This window comes from Thamnophis sirtalis, unplaced genomic scaffold (genome assembly GCF_051295495.1).
Source record: "Thamnophis sirtalis isolate CommonGarterSnake01/CBP01778 unplaced genomic scaffold, rThaSir2_p1.2 scaffold_92, whole genome shotgun sequence".
In the NCBI taxonomy this organism is placed as follows: domain Eukaryota; kingdom Metazoa; phylum Chordata; class Lepidosauria; order Squamata; family Natricidae; genus Thamnophis; species Thamnophis sirtalis.
In genome coordinates this window covers 2,552-21,729 of record NW_028261472.1, presented here as the reverse complement: position 1 = coordinate 21,729, position 19,178 = coordinate 2,552, and the positions used below count along the sequence as shown (strand labels likewise).

General features: G+C 47.4%; 1 protein-coding gene and 2 non-coding genes across 3 annotated transcripts; all 3 read left to right on the top strand.

Moving 5' to 3' along the window:
• Positions 1–5,090: 5,090 nt before the first annotated feature.
• Positions 5,091–13,130, top strand: LOC148042188 (large ribosomal subunit protein uL23). The gene is made up of 5 exons (XM_087703216.1): positions 5,091–5,195; positions 7,627–7,807; positions 10,838–11,014; positions 12,177–12,246; positions 13,010–13,130. Exons 1-5 carry the CDS (start codon positions 5,171–5,173, stop codon positions 13,022–13,024), a joined length of 468 nt encoding a protein of 155 aa, XP_087559342.1. The 5' UTR covers positions 5,091–5,170; the 3' UTR covers positions 13,025–13,130.
• LOC148042190 (small nucleolar RNA Z17) lies at positions 6,857–6,928 on the top strand. Its single transcript, XR_015695264.1, has one exon. It is a non-coding gene; the product is annotated as a small nucleolar RNA Z17 (small nucleolar RNA).
• On the top strand, positions 11,065–11,129 carry LOC148042189 (small nucleolar RNA SNORD42). The gene has a single exon (XR_015695263.1). It is a non-coding gene; the product is annotated as a small nucleolar RNA SNORD42 (small nucleolar RNA).
• Positions 13,131–19,178: the final 6,048 nt, after the last annotated feature.

Below are 19,178 nucleotides of genomic sequence, written 5' to 3'. Positions count from 1 at the left end.
TCTTTGTCTCTCCCTTTCTTTCTTTCTTTCTTTCTTTCTTTCTTTCTTTCTTTCTTTCTTTCTTTCTTTCTTTCTTTCTTTCTTCCTTTTTCCTTTCTCTCTCCCTTTCTTTTTTTGCCTCTCTCCCACTCTTTCTCCTTTTTCTCTTTCTTTCTCTGTCCCTCTCTTTCTCTCTTTTTCCATTTCTCTGTTTCCCTTTCTCTTTCCCCTTCTTGTTCTGTTTTTTCTTTCTTTCTCTCTCTCTTTCTCTCTCCAGTCATGCCCAAGGGACATCCACTGAATTGGCTAAGAAGGAGATCTGGCAAGCACAAAGTCAATGGATGGAAACTAATCAAGGAGAGAAGCACCTAGGACTGAGCTGTAGGTTGGACTAGAAGACCTCCGATGTCCCTTCTAACTCTGTTAACTATGGAGGAATTTCCTGGCCGCGAGAACAATTAACCAGTGGAACAACTTCTCCCCAGGATTTGTGAGTGCACCAACCCTGGAGGGATTTAAGAAGAAAATGGACAACCACTTGTCTCAAATGGTGTAGGGTAGAGTTTCTCAACCTTGGCGACTTTAAGTCCTGTGGACTTCAACTCCCAGAATTCCCCAGCCAGCGAGAGCTGGCTGGGGGATTCTGGGAGTTGAAGTCCACAGGACTTAAAGTCGCCAAGGTTGAAAAACACTGGTGTAGGGTCTCCTGCTTGAGCAGGGGTTGGACTAGAAGACCTTCAAGGTCCCTTCCAGCTCTGTCATGTCTTTGGGCACTCTGAAATTCATTTCCCCCAAGACAGTGAGACCAAAGCTTTGCCTAGTTGTTATGTGTGTTGCTTCAATCTCACCGTTGTGGTGCAATCCTCACTTTTTTTGAACACACATTGTGTGGACACCCGCAATTAAAGCCACACCAATTCCTTACGCCTTAATGCTCAATGCAGCTGGTTGGGGGATTCTGGGAGTTGAAGTCCAACCCATCTTCACACTGCCAAGGTTGAGAATCACAAACTCTGCGGGTCTCCTGGCATCTTGAGCTTATTGAACCCACAGCCACACAGGGGTCCCAGGTTTTGGCCTCTGCTGTAGGGTGTCTACTCTTCCTTGAGAAAAATAAAGTCGAAAAGGGAGCAAAACTAAAAAGGTTTAAATCTAAAAGACTAAATAAATCAACTTTATAACTTTGTTTTACCCAGGACAATTCAAGAGTGACACCAATAAAATAAAATAAATCATATTCAAATAAAAACATCTACAATGAAACAGTCGATGTCAATTTATTTTAAAAAGACAATTCAATTTCCACTCTTTTTCCCCCCCATGTGAATGTGAAAGATTGGGGTGCTGGGGTGTCCTTGACTTCCAATCATTCATTTAGTGAGCATTCAAAGTTACGACGCTGGAAAAAAAGTGACTTATGACCGTTTTTACACAACCATTGCAGGATCCCAGTCACGTGATCAGAATTCAGGGGCTGAAATGATGAAAAAAAACCAATACAATTATTTACTTCGTGTTAAGTTAGAAGAAGAAGAGGTTAAAGAAACAGTGGGCAAAACAATTCGGATATACAGGAGAACTTGAGAAGTAGCAGCAATTATGGGAAAGGAATTATAAATTAACAATGGCAACAGCACATCAAGATAATTTGTATAAAGTGTTTTATAGATGGCATATGTCACCGGAAAGATTGGCAAAAATGTTTAAAGATAACTCAACCAAGTGTTGGAAATGTCACCAGACCCCGGGATCCTATTAGCAATAGCAATAGCAGTTAGACTTATATACCGCTTCATAGGGCTTTCAGCCCTCTCTAAGGGGTTTACAGAGTCAGCATATCGCCCCCAACAACAATCCGGGTCCTCATTTTACCCACCTCGGAAGGATGGAAGGCTGAGTCAACCTTGAGCTGGTGAGATTTGAACCGCCGAACTGCAGAACTGCAGTCAGCTGAAGTAGCCTGCAGTGCTGCATTTAACCACTGCACCACCCCGGCTTTTATTATCACATGTGGGAGAAATGTGCAGAGGCAAAAAAATATTGGGCAATATTTCGTCTGGGGTTGGAAAGGATGATACAGCAACATTGATTTAAAGCCGGAACTTTATAATATAAATAAAGTTTATATAAATTTAATAAATTGAATTGAATTGAATTGGAACTGTTTTTGTTGGGTATTTTACCAGAGAAATATAGTAAAAAAATAATGTATATTTAATTATTCATGTAATAACTGCAGCTAGAATTGTATTTGCACAAAATTGGAAAATGAAAACATTCCCTCAGAGGGAGAGGTAATTAAAAAAAAAATTAGACTGTGCCGAAATGAACAGATTCAGGTTGGCAATGAAGGAGAAGGAGGGAAGAACCAGAGTATTTATAAGAAGATACGGGGATGTCTTTTATCGCTGGATAGAAAATGGATAGAGACAAAAAGAAATGGGGGAATTGAATCATTTGGAAAAGAACGTAGAATTATCGGGGAGGAGTTGAATTAAAAGGCCATTGAAATGTAAAGGCAAGGATAAAAGGAGATTTAAAATGGTGTTAAATAGGACGACACAAAGACTCTACCCCCAGGTGACCCCCACTGTCAGGTGAATGATGTAAGAGAGGTTATGGAAAAATAAAAATAAAAACTTTTAAAAAAAGAATCCAGGGGCTTGGCGACTCATATTTATGACGGCTGCAGCCCTCCCTGGATCACATGATCCCTTTTGCGACTCTCATGGCTGGAGAAGCAAAGCTAATGCGGGAATCTGGATTCAGTGCCGTGGTACCTTTGAGAAGTCACCGAACAGTTGTTAGTTGAGGACTACTTGTTAAGAACAGCTGGCATTGTCCTCTCGTGGGAAGGCCTGGCCGCAGCGGGTGGAAAGGACTCTTCCCGTCCAAAGGTCCAGCAAAGACCAGGCTGAGTGGGAAGGGCCAGGCCGTGCCAAATCACCTCCCATCTGAGGATGATTGATGATTAACCACTAATGTTCTCCCATGGCATTCATGCCCTCCAGAAGGAATGCAATTTGGCCAAGGGCTTAGAACCGGGTCTCCAACATTAAGAGCAGCAGATTTCAACCCCCAGAATTCTTCAGCGGGGGGTGGGGGGAGGACTCTGGGGTCCGGTGGTTATTTTGCAGACGTTTCACGACCCAACTAGGTAACCTCATCAGTGCTAGAAAGGAGGGTGATGGAGGAGAAGGGAGATGAAGGAGGAGGAATAGTAGGAAGGGAGGGAGGGATGAAGGAAGGGTTTCAAAGGAGAAGAGGAGGAAGAGGAGGACTGTGGGGTCCTTGGTGCCCTCTGAGCTTTGTGGTTTTGTTGCAGACGTTTCACGACCCAACCAGGTAACCTCATCAGTGATAGAAGGAAGGGGGATTGAGGAGGAGGAGGAGAAATAGGGGAAAGGGAGGGAGGGAAGGGGAGGGGAAGAGGACTGCGGGGTCTTTGGTGCTCTCTGAGCCTGGTGGGTTTTCTTGCAGACCTTTCGTTCCTAAACTAGGGAACATCATTTATTCTGGATTTACTTATGAAACTTCTGTGCAGGGAGGCAGGTGCAGTGATGCAAAGGAGGAAGACTGGGCTTTGAGGTGGTTTTGTTGTGAATGTGTGAAAGGTGGACTTGTTGCAGCCAAACTCAGAACCTTGCAGGGCTCAGAGGACCCCAGTTGCTGCTGCTGGTGGTCTCCTGAGGGGGGAAGAAGACCCCAGACCCTGCCCTTTTTCCCCTGCTCCCAGGGAAACCCCCAGGAGGGCTGCCTGCGCCTGTCCTGGTCCCAGATAAATTCTTATTCCAGGCTTGGCTTCAGCTGGGGCAGGGAGGAAAAAAGCATTTGATAAATAATATTTAATAATACATATTTTTAAAAATATATATGATCAAAAGTAAAATAAGACAAAAACATTTGAAACATTGATTTAAAAAAACGAAGAACAAACATTATTTTTTATAATTCACTTTTAATGGGGTTTTTTTCCTAGCTTTGTTTTATTTTGTAATTCTTTTTCCTTTGGAATTTGTATTTTAATTTTACCTATAATTTATTAAATAATAGTAATTAAAAAAAAAACCCGAGGCACTGGAAGAGCCTGAACTGGCCCCAAAAAGTCCACTTGGGCTTCCTGGCCTGGCCTTGTCCAGCTAAGTGGGGTCCCTTTTCCTGGGACTGAAGATGGGAAGAGGGACCCTCCAGCGAACCTGCCTCTCAAACTACGAAAGGCAATTAAACCCGAACATGCAGGAGTCTATTGGGGCACCTAAGCACGGGCAGCTGCGTCTGCCTGGAATAAAAGATGTGATTTTAAGGCGTTAGTCCTCATGGATCCTGCACTGCGGATCCGAGGCCCTAATCCCCAACAAAGCCATTTGTGCATATGATTCATAAGCCATTGGATAGCAAAGCCACCGATTTAAGGGCAAGAGGCGTGCATAAGCGCACCAGAGTGCCTACTGTCCCTGTCCTTTTCATGCGTTTATATGGCTATGTTTTTCCTTATTTATATCCATTTATTTGTGCCATTTTTCATGTGTCCCCTGTCTATGCCTATACTGATACGTTTCCTTGCACTTGTTGACAAATAAATAAAATAAATAATAAATAATAAAAAATAAAAAATAAATAATAAAATAAATAAAATAAATAAAATAAATAAAATAAATAAAATAAATAAAATAAATAAAATAAATAAAATAAATAAAATAAATAAAATAAATAAAATAAATAAAATAATAAATAAAATAAATAAAACAAATAAAACAAATAAATAAAATAATAAATAAAATAATAAATAAAATAATAAATAAAATAAATAAATTTAAATGCGCCTCTTAAAAGCAGGAAAAACAGACTTTCGCCACATCGATAGAGAACTCCACGTGGATGGATGGATGGGGGCGGGGAGAGAGATACGTTGGACTACAACTCCCACAGCTCCGTCATGAAGACCGCCATTCCCATGATCCCTCGCGAATACCTCCGGCCCTTGGTGCGCAGGCGCCTTCCCGTTGGGTGGCCGGCCACGCCCCCCCCTGTTACTTTATTATTGTGCGCCCCTCCCCCGGGAAGGCCTAAGTTCGCGCGCTCGCGCCTCCTTCGCGAGTCCCGCGTGGCTTGGCCGGGCTGCTCTCGCGAGACTTGGCACTTATAAGCGCAGGCCGCGTTCACGCGGCCGCCTCTTTTGCGCCCAGCCAAGATGGCGCCGAAAGCGAAGAAGGAGGGTGAGCGCGGGGCTCTGGCGGGGGGGGGGTTCGGCCTCTGGCGGTGCCCACCCGCCGCCCTTACCCCGAAACTGCCTCAGCATGGCCTCCCCGGAGAGCTGGGCCCGGCTGGGCGCTTCCCTCGCCGTCTTTCCCCTCAGGGGAGGCCGCGTGGTCTCCTTGCATCCCCCTCAGGATGGGGCGGGTTCCCCCTCACCGTTTCTTCAGACCCTTCTCTCTCTCTCCGCCCCCCCATTTAATCTCGCCCCCCCGGTTCTCTTGCTGCTGGATCACAGTGCCCATCATCCCCGGCTTTTCGAGGGCTGTGGGTAATTGGCCGGGCCTAATGGTTACTGGGGATAACAGTGCCCATCATCCCCGGCCTGACGAAGCCTTTCATTAATTGGCCGGGTCTAATGGGGGGCTGTTATTGGGGATCACAGTGCCCATCATCCCCGGCCTGATGAGGATTAATTGGCCGGCCCTAATAGGCCGTTTTATTGGGGATCATAGTGCCCATCATCCCCGGTTTTTCGATGTCTTTGGGTAATTGGCTGGGCATGGGGAGGGGGAAGCCATTGCCTAATTTGATTGAGCTTCTAGCCCCCCCCCCCCAAGTTGGCCTTTTCCAGCTGTTGATGAGGATGGTTATTTTTGTGAAGGGGAGGATGGGTTTTGGGGTCTGTGGGAGGGGGAGAATGCGCTCATTATGGGGGTTTTATTATTTGTCATGGAGTATGTGGTTTCACATGGGGGTTTGTGTGGGTTTTGTATATGGGGTCCCACGGGGGGGGGGGAGTGGGAGAACAGTCCCAGAAGGAAAGGGTCCTTAGAGATCATCTGGTCCAGCCCTCTACTCAGCAGTGCACCAGCGAAAATGCCTCGAATTTGATTGATTGGTGATTAAATTTCTATGCCACCCATCTTCCCCCACAGGGTGTGATGACCTGAGGAAGAGCCCTTCCCTCTTTCTCATTTATTTCTTTTCCTGGAAGGACAATTCCTCTTCATTCTCTTAAGTAGAGAACCAGCCTTAGAACTAAGGAAACATTTCTTGACATTGAGATACAATCAACCAGTGGAACGACTTCCCTCCAGAAGTTATGGTTGCTCCAACACTGGGGACGCAGTGGCTGCTGAGCTTGTCGATCAGAAAGGTCGGCCGTTTGAATCCCCAGCACCGCGTAACGGAGTGAGCTCCCGTTACTTGTCCCACCTTCTGCCAACCCAGCAGTTCGAAAGCATGTAAAAATGAGAGTAGAAAAATAGGGACCACCTTTGATGCAAAGGGAACAGCGTTCTGTGCGCCTTTGGTGTTTAGTCATGCCAGCCACATGATCACGGAGATGTCTTCGGACAGCGTTGGCTCTTCGGCTTTGAAACACAGATGAGCACCGCTGGAGTTGGGAACGACTAGCACATATGGGCGAGGGAACTCTTTACTTATAGGATCTCCTGCCTGAACAGGGGGTTGGACTGGAAGACCGCCAAGGTCCCATGCTACTGTGTTATTCTGTTAAGTTAGCATGTCCCCCTGGAGTCTTCTACAGGCTAATGGTACCCAGCATCTCCATCTGTTACCCTTTTTTTCTTCTTTCCAGGCCTTTTATTCCCTTGGTTGATGTCCTGTGGCATAGACTGTTTTATTTGTGTTCTTAAAATGTGCTATTTTCAGGATCAAGGCTGCATGTGATGAGGCTTTAGCGACCAAAGTCTGAGTGGTTGTGATTGTAGCCACAGGAAACTGATGCACCTTGATCCTGGGCAAAGCCTTGTGCCTTTTGGGGTTCCCCCTGGCCTGCTCCCCACTGGGCTAATGAAGGCCTCCCTTCCCTGCTTGACCATTATGCCATCATTAAGTTCCCACTGAGCAGAGTCGACCAGGAAGAACATTTCCCCCATGCTAGCTGAGGGGAATCTGAGGATTGAAGTCCACGCATGTTAAAGATGATGTGGTTGAGAAGTGCCACTGGGACACATTCTCTTGCAGTCTGTGTTGCGTCCTAAAGACCACTATAATTTGTGCCTTTTTGTGTAACATATTTTTGGCCAGAGTGTCCCAAAGGTAAAAAGAGTTTTTCAAAAAACCAAGTGGACTTTCTTGACTTTTTCTTTGAAAATGCTTCTCTTCTCATCCAAGAAGCTTCTTCAGTTCTAACAGCTAAAGAAGCTTCTTGGATGAGAAGAGAAACTTTTAAAAAGTTCACTTGCCTTTTGGAAAAGCACCTTTGGGACAGCCATGACCCGGATGATGGAGGATCTCCATGGACACTTGGCTGGGCTTCCTCCTGGTGATGGGTCCTGCTTCCATCAGCAGCCTTGATTGGGGAGGGGCAGGGGGGGGTGCTGCAATTCTGTTCTCTTTGAGACCCTTAGAGGCTTGTGGAGGGAGCAGAGGACCAGATACCAGCTCAGCTCTTCTGTACTAAACCGGTTTCTCCCTCCTCTGCAGCTGTCCCAGCGAAGACTGAGGCAAAATCCAAGGCACTTAAAGCAAAGAAAGCCGTGTTGAAAGGAGTCCACAGTCACAAGAAGAAGAAGATCCGGACGTCTCCCACCTTCCGGAGACCAAAGACATTGCGGTTACGTCGGCAGCCCAAGTATCCCCGGAAGAGCGCCCCGAGGAGGAACAAGTAAGTTGGCCCTTGCCCCCCCCCAAAAAAAAAGGTCCAATGGCTTATACCTGGACTGCAAACCCTTTGAACAGGCCTGCCCAACCTGCAATCCATGGGCTGCAAGAGAGGATCACAAACATTTAGCATTACAGGTAATCTTCCACTTATGAGCACAGCTAAGCCCAACTGTTAAGTTGCTGTTGAGACCTTTGTTAAGGGAATTATCACCCTATTTTATGACACTTCTTGCCCCACTTGTTAAATGAATATAGCAATAGCAGTAGCAGTTAGACTTATATACCGCTTCATAGGGCTTTCAGCCCTCTCTAAACGGTTTACAGAGTCAGCATATCGCCCCCACAGTCTGGGTCCTCCTTTCACCCACCTTGGAAGGATGGAAGGCTGAGTCAACCCTGAGATTAGAACCGCCGAACTGCAGTCAGCTAAAGTAGCCTGCAGTGCTGCATTTAACCACTGCGCCACCTCGGCTCTGCAGTTCTTAATAACATAGTTGTTAAGTGAATCTTATAATTTGTTTGACTTGTCAGAAGGTCACAAAAGGTGATCACGTGACCCCGAGACACTGCGACGGTCATAAATAAGAGTCAGTTGTCCAGCATCTGAATGTAAATCATGGGGATGGTGTAATGGTCATATGTGTGAAAAATGGCCATAAGTCCCCTTTTTCCAGTGCCGGTGTAACTTTGGTCACTAAACAAGCTCTTGTAAGTCGAGGACTACCTTCATGTGGTTTTTAGCAATACTTTAGTATGTGGCTCAAGGCCATTCCTCTCCACTTATTGCGGCCCAGGCGAGGCAATAAGTTGCCTGCCTTAGAATTTGGCTCTTCCCCCAGGCCTTGGGCTGGAGTGGACGATGGGTCTCTCGTGGGATGGCTCAGTTTATTGGACTGTGTTTTCCATTTTTAGATTGCATCGCAAGAGGAAATAAAGATATTCTAATTCTGCTGTATGGGGCTTTAATCACACCCCATTTTGAACCCTGTGCCCAGTTCCAGTCCACTTAAAAGAAAATGATAATTGGATATCCAGTTGAGCTATCCAGTGGATGGCCCCTGGTGTTGCTCTCTGCAGATGATGTGGGGAACCAGAGCAGGCATGGCATGGGTAATCTTGCACTATATATTAATAGCAGTAGCAATAGCAGTTCGACTTATATACCGCTTCATGGGGCTTTCAGCCCTCTCTAAGCGGTTTACAGAGTCAGCATATGGCCCCCAACAACAATAATCCGGGTCCTCATTTCACCCACCTCGGAAGGATGGAAGGCTGAGTCAACCCTGAGCCGGTGAGATTTGAACCGCTGAACTGCAGTATTAACATCACAATTGCAACAAGGGGAATCTTTCCTTCCCCACTGATGCAGGGCAGAGGCACTTCTTCAGTATATCAACCCCTAATTCTCTTCCATTCCATTCAGTGAGAGCGAGGCAGGTTAAAACCAGGTGGTTTGGTAGAGGGAGCATCAAAAACCGGTGGTGAAGTGGTTAGAATAGAGTATTGTAGGCTAACTGCCCACTGCCAGAGGTTCGATCCTGAGCGGCTCAATGTTAACTCAGCCTTCCATTTTGCCGAAGTCTGTAAAACGAGGACCCAGATTATGGGGGGCAAATTTGCTGACTCTATAAACCGCTTAGACTCAGCTGTGCCATTCAAGCACAGTTCAGCACTATAGAGGTCTACGTGCGATGGCTTATTAGTTAGCATGTTAGCATGTCCCCCTGGAGGCTTCCACAGGCTAATGGTACCCAGCATCTCCATCTGTTACCCTTATTTATTTTTTCCAGGCCTTTTATTCCCTTGGTTGATGTCCTGTGGCATAGACTGTTTTATTTGTGTTCTTAAAAGGTGCTACCGTGTTTTCCCCCAAATAAGGGTCTTATTTCCTTTTTACACACAAAATATGGCTTGGGCCTTATTATGGGGGGAGGGTTTATTGTTTTGGGATGGCCGGGCGGCTGCTCTCTTGCGAACGGGCTCCCAGAGACCCTGGCACAGCCCCATGGGCGAATGGCTGTGTTGCGCTGTCGCAGCAGCGCAACATAGCAGCCATGAAGCAATCACACTCACGAGCAGCCACCCGGCAAACCCCCTTTCCAGCCGGGCACAGCACCATTCACTGACCTAGGGGTATCGCCAAGCCATGTGAATGCCTCTTCGCCAGCTCCCGCGGCTTGGCACCTTTGAAATGGCAGTGAATGGAGCTCTGCACGGCTGGAGAGGAGTTGCGCGAGCGGCTGTTCCACTCTCGCTCACGCGCCTGCCAGCCTCACGATGCCCTCGCCCACCTCTCTCCGCAGAGCCAGGGCACCTCCGCCACATGGCTTTTTCTGCGGCTTCCAAACTGAGTCTTCCGGCAGTGGCCGCTCTGGGCGTTAGAGCGTACACATGGCTTGGTGATACCCCTAGGTCAGTGAATGGTGCTGTGCCCGGCTGGAAAGGGGGTTTGCCAGGTGGCTGCTCGTGAGTGTAGTTGCTTCATGGCTGCTGTGTTGCGCTGCTGCGACAGCGCAACACAGCCATTCTCCCATGAGGCTGTGCCCGGCTCTTTGGGAGCCCGCTTGCAAGAGAGCAGCCCCCGGCAACCCCCCCTCTTCAGCTGGGCACAGAGCTGCTCACCAACCTAGTGGTATCCCAAAGATGCTAAGAAACGCGATCATCTTTGCCTCCCCCCCCCAATTCTTGTGGCTTGGCACCTCCAGGATACCGCTAGGTTGGTGAACTGCGCTCTGCCTGACTGGAGGTGGGGGTGGGGTTGTCCAGGGGCCTTATTTGCCAGGGAGGGCTTATGTTTTTGCCCACCAGAAAAATGTGGCATGGCCTTATCATCCGGACATGTCGTAATTTCGGGGAAACATGGTATCTTCAGGATCGAGACTGCGCATGATGAGGCTTTAGCGACCAAAGTCTGAGTGGTTGTGATTGTAGCCACAGGAAACTGATGCACCTTGATCCTGGGCAAAGCCTTTTGGGGTTCCCCCTGGCCTGCTCCCCAGTGGGCTAATGAAGGCCTCCCTTTCCTTCCCAGGCTTGACCACTATGCCATCATCAAGTTCCCACTGACCACTGAGTCGGCCATGAAGAAAATTGAGGATAACAACACTCTGGTCTTCATCGTTGACGTGAAGGCCAACAAGCACCAGATCAAACAGGCGGTCAAGAAGCTGTACGACATTGACGTGGCCAAGGTCAACACCTTGATCAGGTAACGCAGCAGGTGGGGAGCGTGAGGGGGAGGGGCTCCAGGGCCATTTCGTGCAGATGATGGAAACTTTTTCCGACTGAGCTACGTGATGTTTTCAAAGGAACCACTGATGCACGAAGAATCCTTTAGAGCAGTGTTTCTCAACCTTGGCAACTTGAAGATGTCCGGACTTCAACTCCCAGAATTCCCCAGCCAGCATTCGCTGGCTGGGGAATTCTGGGAGTTGAAGTCCGGACATCTTCAAGTTGCCAAGGTTGAGAAACACTGTCCTAACCACTGCTGGGGAATTCTGGGAGTTGAAGTCCGGACATCTTCAAGTTGCCAAGGTTGAGAAACACTGTCCTAACCACTGCTGGGGAATTCTGGGAGTTGAAGTCCGGACATCTTCAAGTTGCCAAGGTTGAGAAACACTGTCCTAACCACTGCTGGGGAATTCTGGGAGTTGAAGTCCGGACATCTTCAAGTTGCCAAGGTTGAGAAACACTGTCCTAACCACTGCTGGGGAATTCTGGGAGTTGAAGTCCGGACATCTTCAAGTAGCCAAGGTTGAGAAACACTGCTTTAGAGCACGGGAGTTCAACCTTGGCCGTGTTACGTCCGGTGCACTTCCGCTCCCGGAATTCCCTAGCCACCTTTAAGAGAGGTGGACTTCAAGAATAGCCGGCTGGGGAATTCTGGGACTTAAAGTCCACCAGTCTTAAAAGCAGCCCAAGGTTGAACTCCCCTGCTTTAGAAGAGAGAGGAGGGAAGGTGTAATGAACATGAAAGTCTTACGCTTAAGATCTTTTGGAAAGGATCCATCTTGTAAAGGAGCCATTCCGACTTTGCAGAACTGAAGTCCAAAAAGTGGGAGATGGGGTCATTTCTAGGCCAAGCGCTTTGAAAATAGATTTTACCTCTTAAAAGCAGAGGACGCCCAGGGATCTGAAGCCTCTCTGCCCTTTATAGCGAGTGGACTGGAGATATTATTCCACCTGGGCATCTTGGAAAGAGAAGCGTCTATTGCTACATTTTGTGTTAGGTGAATCAGGTCAGGCGTCCCCAAACTTGGCAACTTTAAGACTTGTGGACTTTTAGAGACTTCTGGGGATTTGTAACTCTTGGCTGGAACTGGGGAAAATCCTTTTGTTTTCTGGCGCTTAAGACTTCTGCCTCTTTCCAGGCCTGATGGGGAGAAAAAAGCCTACGTCCGTCTCGCTCCAGATTACGACGCGCTTGATGTGGCCAACAAGGTAAGTTGTGCTTTATGGGACTTGTTTCTATAGGGGGTTGAGGATATAGAAAGTTCAGTTGCCTCTCGAAAAGGCACCTTTGGGATAGGGGATGAGGGGGGGGGCTTTCTTGGAGAGCACAGCACAGCTGGAAGGGACCTTGGAGATCTTCTAGTCCAACCCCCTGCTCAAACAGGAGATCCTACACCATTTCAGACAAGTGGCTGTTCAGTCTCTTCTTGAAAGCCTCCAGTGATGAAGCAACCAAAGCTTCTGGTGGCAAGCAGTTCCCCTGGTTAATTGTCCTCACTGTCAGGAAGTTTCTCCTGAATTCCAGGTTGCTTCCCTCCTTCATTAATTTCCAACCGTTGTTTCTTTTGTCCTGCTCTCTGCTGCTCTGGAGAATAACTTGACCCCCTCAAGTATTGGAATTCTGCTCTCCTGCCACCTCTAGTCCTTCCTTTCTCTAGACTGGCCAAAAACCCAAATCCTGCAATTCCGTTCTTCCTATGTTTTGGTCTCCAGGCCTTTGGTCATCTCGTTGGCTCTTCTATGAACTTTTTTCCCAAAGCCTCGACTTCTTTTTTGTAGTATGGTGACCAAAACTGGTTGTGGGATTCCAGATGTGGCTTTATAAATCGGTACAGATATCTCAGGTGACCTGAGATATACATCCTGGGATTGTGTTGGCTTCTTGGAAGGAAAGAGGGAAAGAAGAAGCTGTTTGAGTCTACAAAGACCAGCAGGAACAAGATGGCTAACAGAGTTTCTGCTTCTTTTTCAGATTGGGATCATCTAAGCGAAGGCCGGCCAGCGGGGGGCTCCAACGCAACATCTGTACAAGAGGTTTACAAACTGTTCTACAAAACTATTCGAAGATTTACAATAAATTAACCCAAACACCAGTGCGGTTTCCCACCTTGCTTTCAGATCCTAAGAGGACTTGGTGGAGGAGGGAGAACGCGCAGTTCCCCTCCAATCTAAAGGATTTTCCCGCTTACAGGAAGTCCTTGATTTACGACCACACTTGAGCCCAGATTTTCTGTTGTTAAGCAAAGCAGTTGTTGAATGAGTTTTGCCCCATTTTACACCCTATCTTGCCACGGTTGTTGTAAGTGAATCAGTGCAGCTAAATTAGTAGAATAGAATAGAGCAGAACAGAATATAGAAAAAGGAATAGAAAAGAGCAGAGCTGGAGGGGACCTTGGAGATCTTCTAGTCCAGCCCCCTGCTCAAGCAGGAGAACCTGCACGATTTCAAATAAGTGGCTATTGACTTTGCTGGTCAGAAAGTCTCAAAGGGGGGGGGGGGGGTCATGTGACCTCAACATTGGAACCTCACGAACCAGTTGCTAAGCATCCAAATGTTGATCACACGACCCTGGGGAACGCTACAGTGGTCGCAAGTGTGAAAAGGGATCATCGGTCACTTATTTCAGTGCTTGTAACTTTGAGCCACTAAATGAAGTGCTGTAACTCGAGGACTTATCTATATACACGACCTGGCCTGATTGTAGAAAATGAGGTCCCGATCGAGAAGGCCAGAGCCGAATTTTGGGGTAGTCCTCCGGGATTGGCGGCCTATAAATCTATTAAATTAAATTAGTTGAGCCTCTGACCTGCCAAGGGATCATTTGAGCCATAGTTGATTCCAGAAGATTTCCCTGCAGTTTATATGGCGGCCTGTGGTCACTCGGGCTTTTTAAAAAAGCCAGAGAGATTCAATTCCACCTTTGGAAATCCTTCAGCAACAAATCTTTTCCCAGCCCTGTTTTCTGGCGTTTGAGTCCCTCCGCATAGTTTAGGTCAGTGTTTTTCAACCTTGGCAACTTGAAGATGTCTGGACTTCAACTCCCAGAATTCCCCAGCCAGCATTCGCTGGCTGGGGAATTCTGGGAGTTGAAGTCCAGACATCTTCAAGTTGCCAAGGTTGAAAAACACTGGTTTAGGTGAGGGATGTCCGATCTTATCTTGGCCGCTTTTAAGACCCATGGACTTCAATTCCCAGAATTCCCCACTCTTAGGGCCATAAGGTGGGTGTTGTCTCTCTGCTGGGGTCCAGCTGTTCCCCAAAGCCCCCCTGAGCAAGAGGAGGAGAAGCAACGGATGGAAACTCATCAATGAGAGAATCAACCTGGAAGGAAGGAGGACCATTAACCAGTGGAACTGCCTGCCTCCAGAAGTTGTGAATGCTCCGACACTGGGCATTTTAAAGAAGAGATTGGACAACCATTTGCCTGAAATTTTATAGCCTGAGCAGAGGAGGGTTGGACTAGAAGACCCCCAAGGTCCCTTCCAACCCTGTTGTTATATTCTGTTTCTCTTCCTCTCCCAAACCAGGCAGCTCCCCGCTGGCTTTGAGCCGCCACCAGCCTCCCCCAGGTGTCCTCACCTGTCCCTGCGCTGCCCTCTTCCTTACCCACCTCACCTGAATGGCTCTGGGGGATTGGCGGCATCCTAAGAGAGCCAAATACCCTCATCCGATCCCACGGGGCAAGGAGAACGAGCAAAGGGGTTCAAGCTCACAGGCAAAAAGCTTAAAAATCCCAAAGGCCAGATGGGGGGGGGTGTTTAACAAGGGGTGTCCTGGGGCCATCAGTCGCCCCCTGGGCAGCCTCATGCTTGGCCCCAGAGAGCCTGCCCCCTGTTGAAGAGGTCAGAAGATCACGGTTTCTCATCCCTCCTCCAACTTAGTAAACTCCACTCCAACCTTCCTCCACCCTGACTTCCCAGAACCAATACAAAGTATAAATCTTTAATAAAAACAGTTTAAAATATACTTAACAGAAAACGTAGAAAGTTAATAATAGCATCTTTGAATCGAGCTTAGCTCTTCCTTGCTAGGCTAACTATAAACAATTTGTGTCGTTTCTGATCTTAAATCATAAGCTATCTGGAATTTCCTAGACCCATATTTATTTTGAATATAGTCAACCCATTTTTCCCAGTCTCGTTTATATCTCTCGTTTGAATTATCCTTGAGATACGCAGATATTTTAGCCGTCTCTGCTAAAGTTTGTGATTTTCAGTGTCCATTCCTAGATAGTAAACAAATCTTCCTTCTTTCCAGTATTGCGCCACCAAACAATCTAGCTGCAGTTGTCAAATGCAAAAGTCAAGTTAATCTCCCGCAGGAACCTCGGTTCGAATCCGAGTCACGGCCCCAAAAATATTTAATTTTATTTTTTTAAAAAAAGATCACGGTTTCTCCCCTGCTCTACAAACTTATTTCAAGCCATGGAGCATTTTTTAAAGCTATTACGGGTATTAGTCCACTTAAAGCAGTTCACTTAGTGGCCCTTTCAAAGTTATCACAGGACTGGAAAAAGTGACTTCTGATCCTGCAACCATTCCAGCATCTCTCTGGGCCACGCGATCCAAATCCAGGCGCTTGGCCGTTGGCTCACACTTACGACCGTTGCTGTGTCCCCAGGGTCTCCTGATCCCCTTTTGAGAAGCAAAAAAAAGTCCACGGGGAAGCCAGGCTCGCTTAATGACTGGCTTACCAATTGAACCACTGCAGTGATTCGCTTAGCGACTGGAAAGAGAAGTCTCAAAATGGGCCAAAACTCACTTCTCTTGTGTCTCGCTTGACAACACAAATTTTGCCTCTATTGTTGTCGTAAGTCAAGGACCACCTGTACTTGCAAACAATGGTCACCAAAGGCCGGACCAAATCAAGTGCCGTTTGTTCACCACTTCCAGCTGCTAGTAAGGTAGACCAGTGTTTCTCAACCTTGGCAACTTGAAGTCCTGTGGACTTCAAGTTGTCAAGGTTGAGAAACACTGAGGTAGACTGCCTCTGCACATGGAGGCTCCACGTAGATATTCGTTACTTCAGCTGGGGATTTCATTTAGTGACCAAAGTTACAACAACGGACTTAGGACTGTTTTTTTTCTCGTCCCCGTAGTCACGTGATCAAAATTCAGAGCCTTGGCAACTGACTCGTATTTATGACGGCTTCCGTGTCCCTTTTTTGTGACACGGCAAGCAAAGTGCCATCGAAAGCCAGTTTTCCCCTCCTGGCCTTCTCCGTCTGTATTGGGCTTCCCATAAGCCCCTGCCAGCTTAGCTGAGGGTCAGGTCAGCCGGGGCTGATGGGAATTGAAGTCGGCAAATTACCACCCAGCCAGGTGAAACTGTCTGCTGCCCTCTTGTGGGCGCACACCCTCATTGCAGCCAAGATGACGTCGCTCCAATCCGCGCCAGGCTCTTCCAATTAAGCCGTGGTTTCTCCCGGAGGGGTGGGGGGTTTCGGAGCGCTCCAATCGCACGGCTGCCTGGTGTTTGCCCGTTCCCCACTGGAGAAACGGGGGCAGGGGCTGCTGTGTTGCCAGGGCTCCAGGCTGCCGTTTCGCTCGTGATACCCACCTGGGAATGCCAGCATTGTTTTGGAGCAACGGTCAGGCGTGGGGAGCGGCGAGAGGCAGAGAGATAAACAAGCAACAGACCGAGGGCGAAATGCCAGGGAGGGAATTGATTGATCTTTGCAGGCGAGGCAGAATGTAAAATGTGGGGCGCTACGCCCATCAGCTGGGCAGGTTGGAAGCTGCTCCCTGGCGAGAGCGCCAAGGAGAGACAGGAGTTTCATGCACCTCCAGAAGTCTTGAGAAGGAAAGAGCTGGCAGGGCAGAAGGAATGTTTTCAGGAATTGGGCACGTCCAGCTGAATGGAAAGAAGGACTTGGGGAGACACGATAGCATCTTCCAATATTTTGAGGGGCTGCCAAATAGAAGAAGGGGAGGGGGGGTCACGTGTTCTCCGAGGCAGGACGAGAAATGATGGAAGCCCATCAACCTGGATATTCAGGAGAAGCTTCTTGGCAGTGAGGACAATTCACCCGCAGAACTGCTTGCCACTACAAGTTATGGGTGCTTCATCGTTGGAGGTTTTTAAAAAGAGATCGGCCTTGGGCAGTGGTTGGACTAGAAGACCTCTAAGGTCCCTTCAGACTGTGACTCTCTGTAGTCTGCATCCCCTTATACAGTGAGGACAATCAACCAGTGGAATAGTTTAGATCAGTGTTTCTCAACCTTGTCAACTTGAAGATGTCCGGGACTTCAACTCCCAGAATTCCCCAGCCAGCGAATGCTGGCTTCTGGGAGTTGAAGTCCGGACATCTTCAAGTTGACAAGGTTGAGAAACACTGTCCTACCCACTGCTGGGGAATTCTGGGAGTTGAAGTCCGGACATCTTCAAGTTGCCAAGGTTGAGAAACACTGGTTTAGATAGTGAAGGTGCCCCATCACTGGAGGTTTTGACGGGACAGCCATTTGTTGGGAATGGCATAGGGTAAGGATGCCACCTCTGGGACCTTTAAGGCATAGCTGGCTGGGGAATTCTGGGAGTTGAAGTCCACAGACCTCAAAACCTCCAATGTCGGACACACCTGGCATATCGGGGCTGCACTAGGAGGGACCTCCAAGCTCCCTTCCAACTCATGTTATTCTATATTCTGTATACTTGGGACGGTTTCAGTGAGATGGAAGATTTAGACAAAACTTTTTTTCTCTCCTCTGGAGACAGAACTGGGACTCTCCGTGTGATCACCGTGTGCTTCACCCTCAATTATTTCCCCAGCTGAGCAGTGAAGCGTGCCAGCCTGGGGTGGGGTGGGTGAGGCCAGCCAAAAACCCTTCCAAGCCAATCCTTTTTTCCCCGAGGATGAGCAATCGGTGTCTTTATCAGGTCTGCTCACCTGAATATTTTTCTTGCAAACGGATTGAGTCAGCCTGGGTGGGGGGGCAGCAAATGGCCAGCAAACCCCCCTCCCCTTCCCCAACCAGCTGCTCGAACATGTCTGAAGGCGGGCAAGATTCGGTCTCCGCATGCCAAGCCATTGTTTTCTCTCTGGGCTGGTTCCCCCACCCACCCACCCCCAGGCAAGAACACCCCCGCCTTCCCCCCCTCTCGGAGAACGGACCTGGTGCCAGATTAATTGAGTATTCATTTAGTCAATTATTGCATTGAACAACTCTTATGAATAACTGCAGTGTTCATTTCAGTCCATGTTTATTCAATATGTCTGCCCCCGTCTCCTCGAGCGAGTTTGGGTGGCGAATAACCGTAAAAGAAATCAAAGCGATTCCCGGCACGAATATTGTAATTGAGGGATGCAGCAGCTGCAAATGGGCTGGAGTTCTTACTACGGTTTTCTTACATGGTGAAAAATGCCAAGCAATACAGAGAAAGGAGGAGAAGGAAGAGAAAGAAAGTTGATTTTGAAGGAAGGAGAAACAAAAAAGAAGAAAGATAGGGAGGGAGAGAAAAATAAGGAGAAAGGGAAAGAAAGAAAGTTGATTTTGAAGGAAGGAGAGAAAAAGAAATAAAAAAAGAAAGAAGAAAGGTGAGAGGGAGAAAAAATGAGAAAGAAAGTTGGTTTTGAAGGAAGAAAAAAGGAAGGAAAAAAGGAAGAAAGGAGGTAGGGAGGGAGAGAAAAATAAGGAGAAAGAAAGTTGATTTTGAAGGAGAAAAAAACAAAATGAAAAGAAAGAAAAAAGGGAGGGAGAGAAAATGAGAAATAAAGTTGATTTGAAGGAAGAAAAAAATGAAAAAAGAAAAAGGAGGGAGATAAAAATAAGGATAAAGAGAAAGAAAGTTGATTTTGAAGGAAGGAGAGAAAAAAATGAAAGAAAGGAGGGAGGGAGAGAAAAATGAGAAAGTTGATTTTGAAGGAAGGAGAGAAAAAATGAAAAAGAAAAAGAAAGAAGAAAGGTAGGAGGGAAAGGGAGAAAAATGAGAAAGAGAAAGAAAGATGATTTTGAAAGAAAGAAAAAAATGAAAGAAAGGAGGGAGGGAGAGAAATAAGGAGAAAGAAAGTTGATTTTGAAAGAAAGAAAGTTCTCCCTTCCTTCTGGAGCAACGTTCCCCTGGGAGGGGGCAGAATTGGCTGCCAGCCTCTTTGCCTACTGCCAAGACCTCCAGAACCAGAGGGAGAAAGACAAGATACCCCC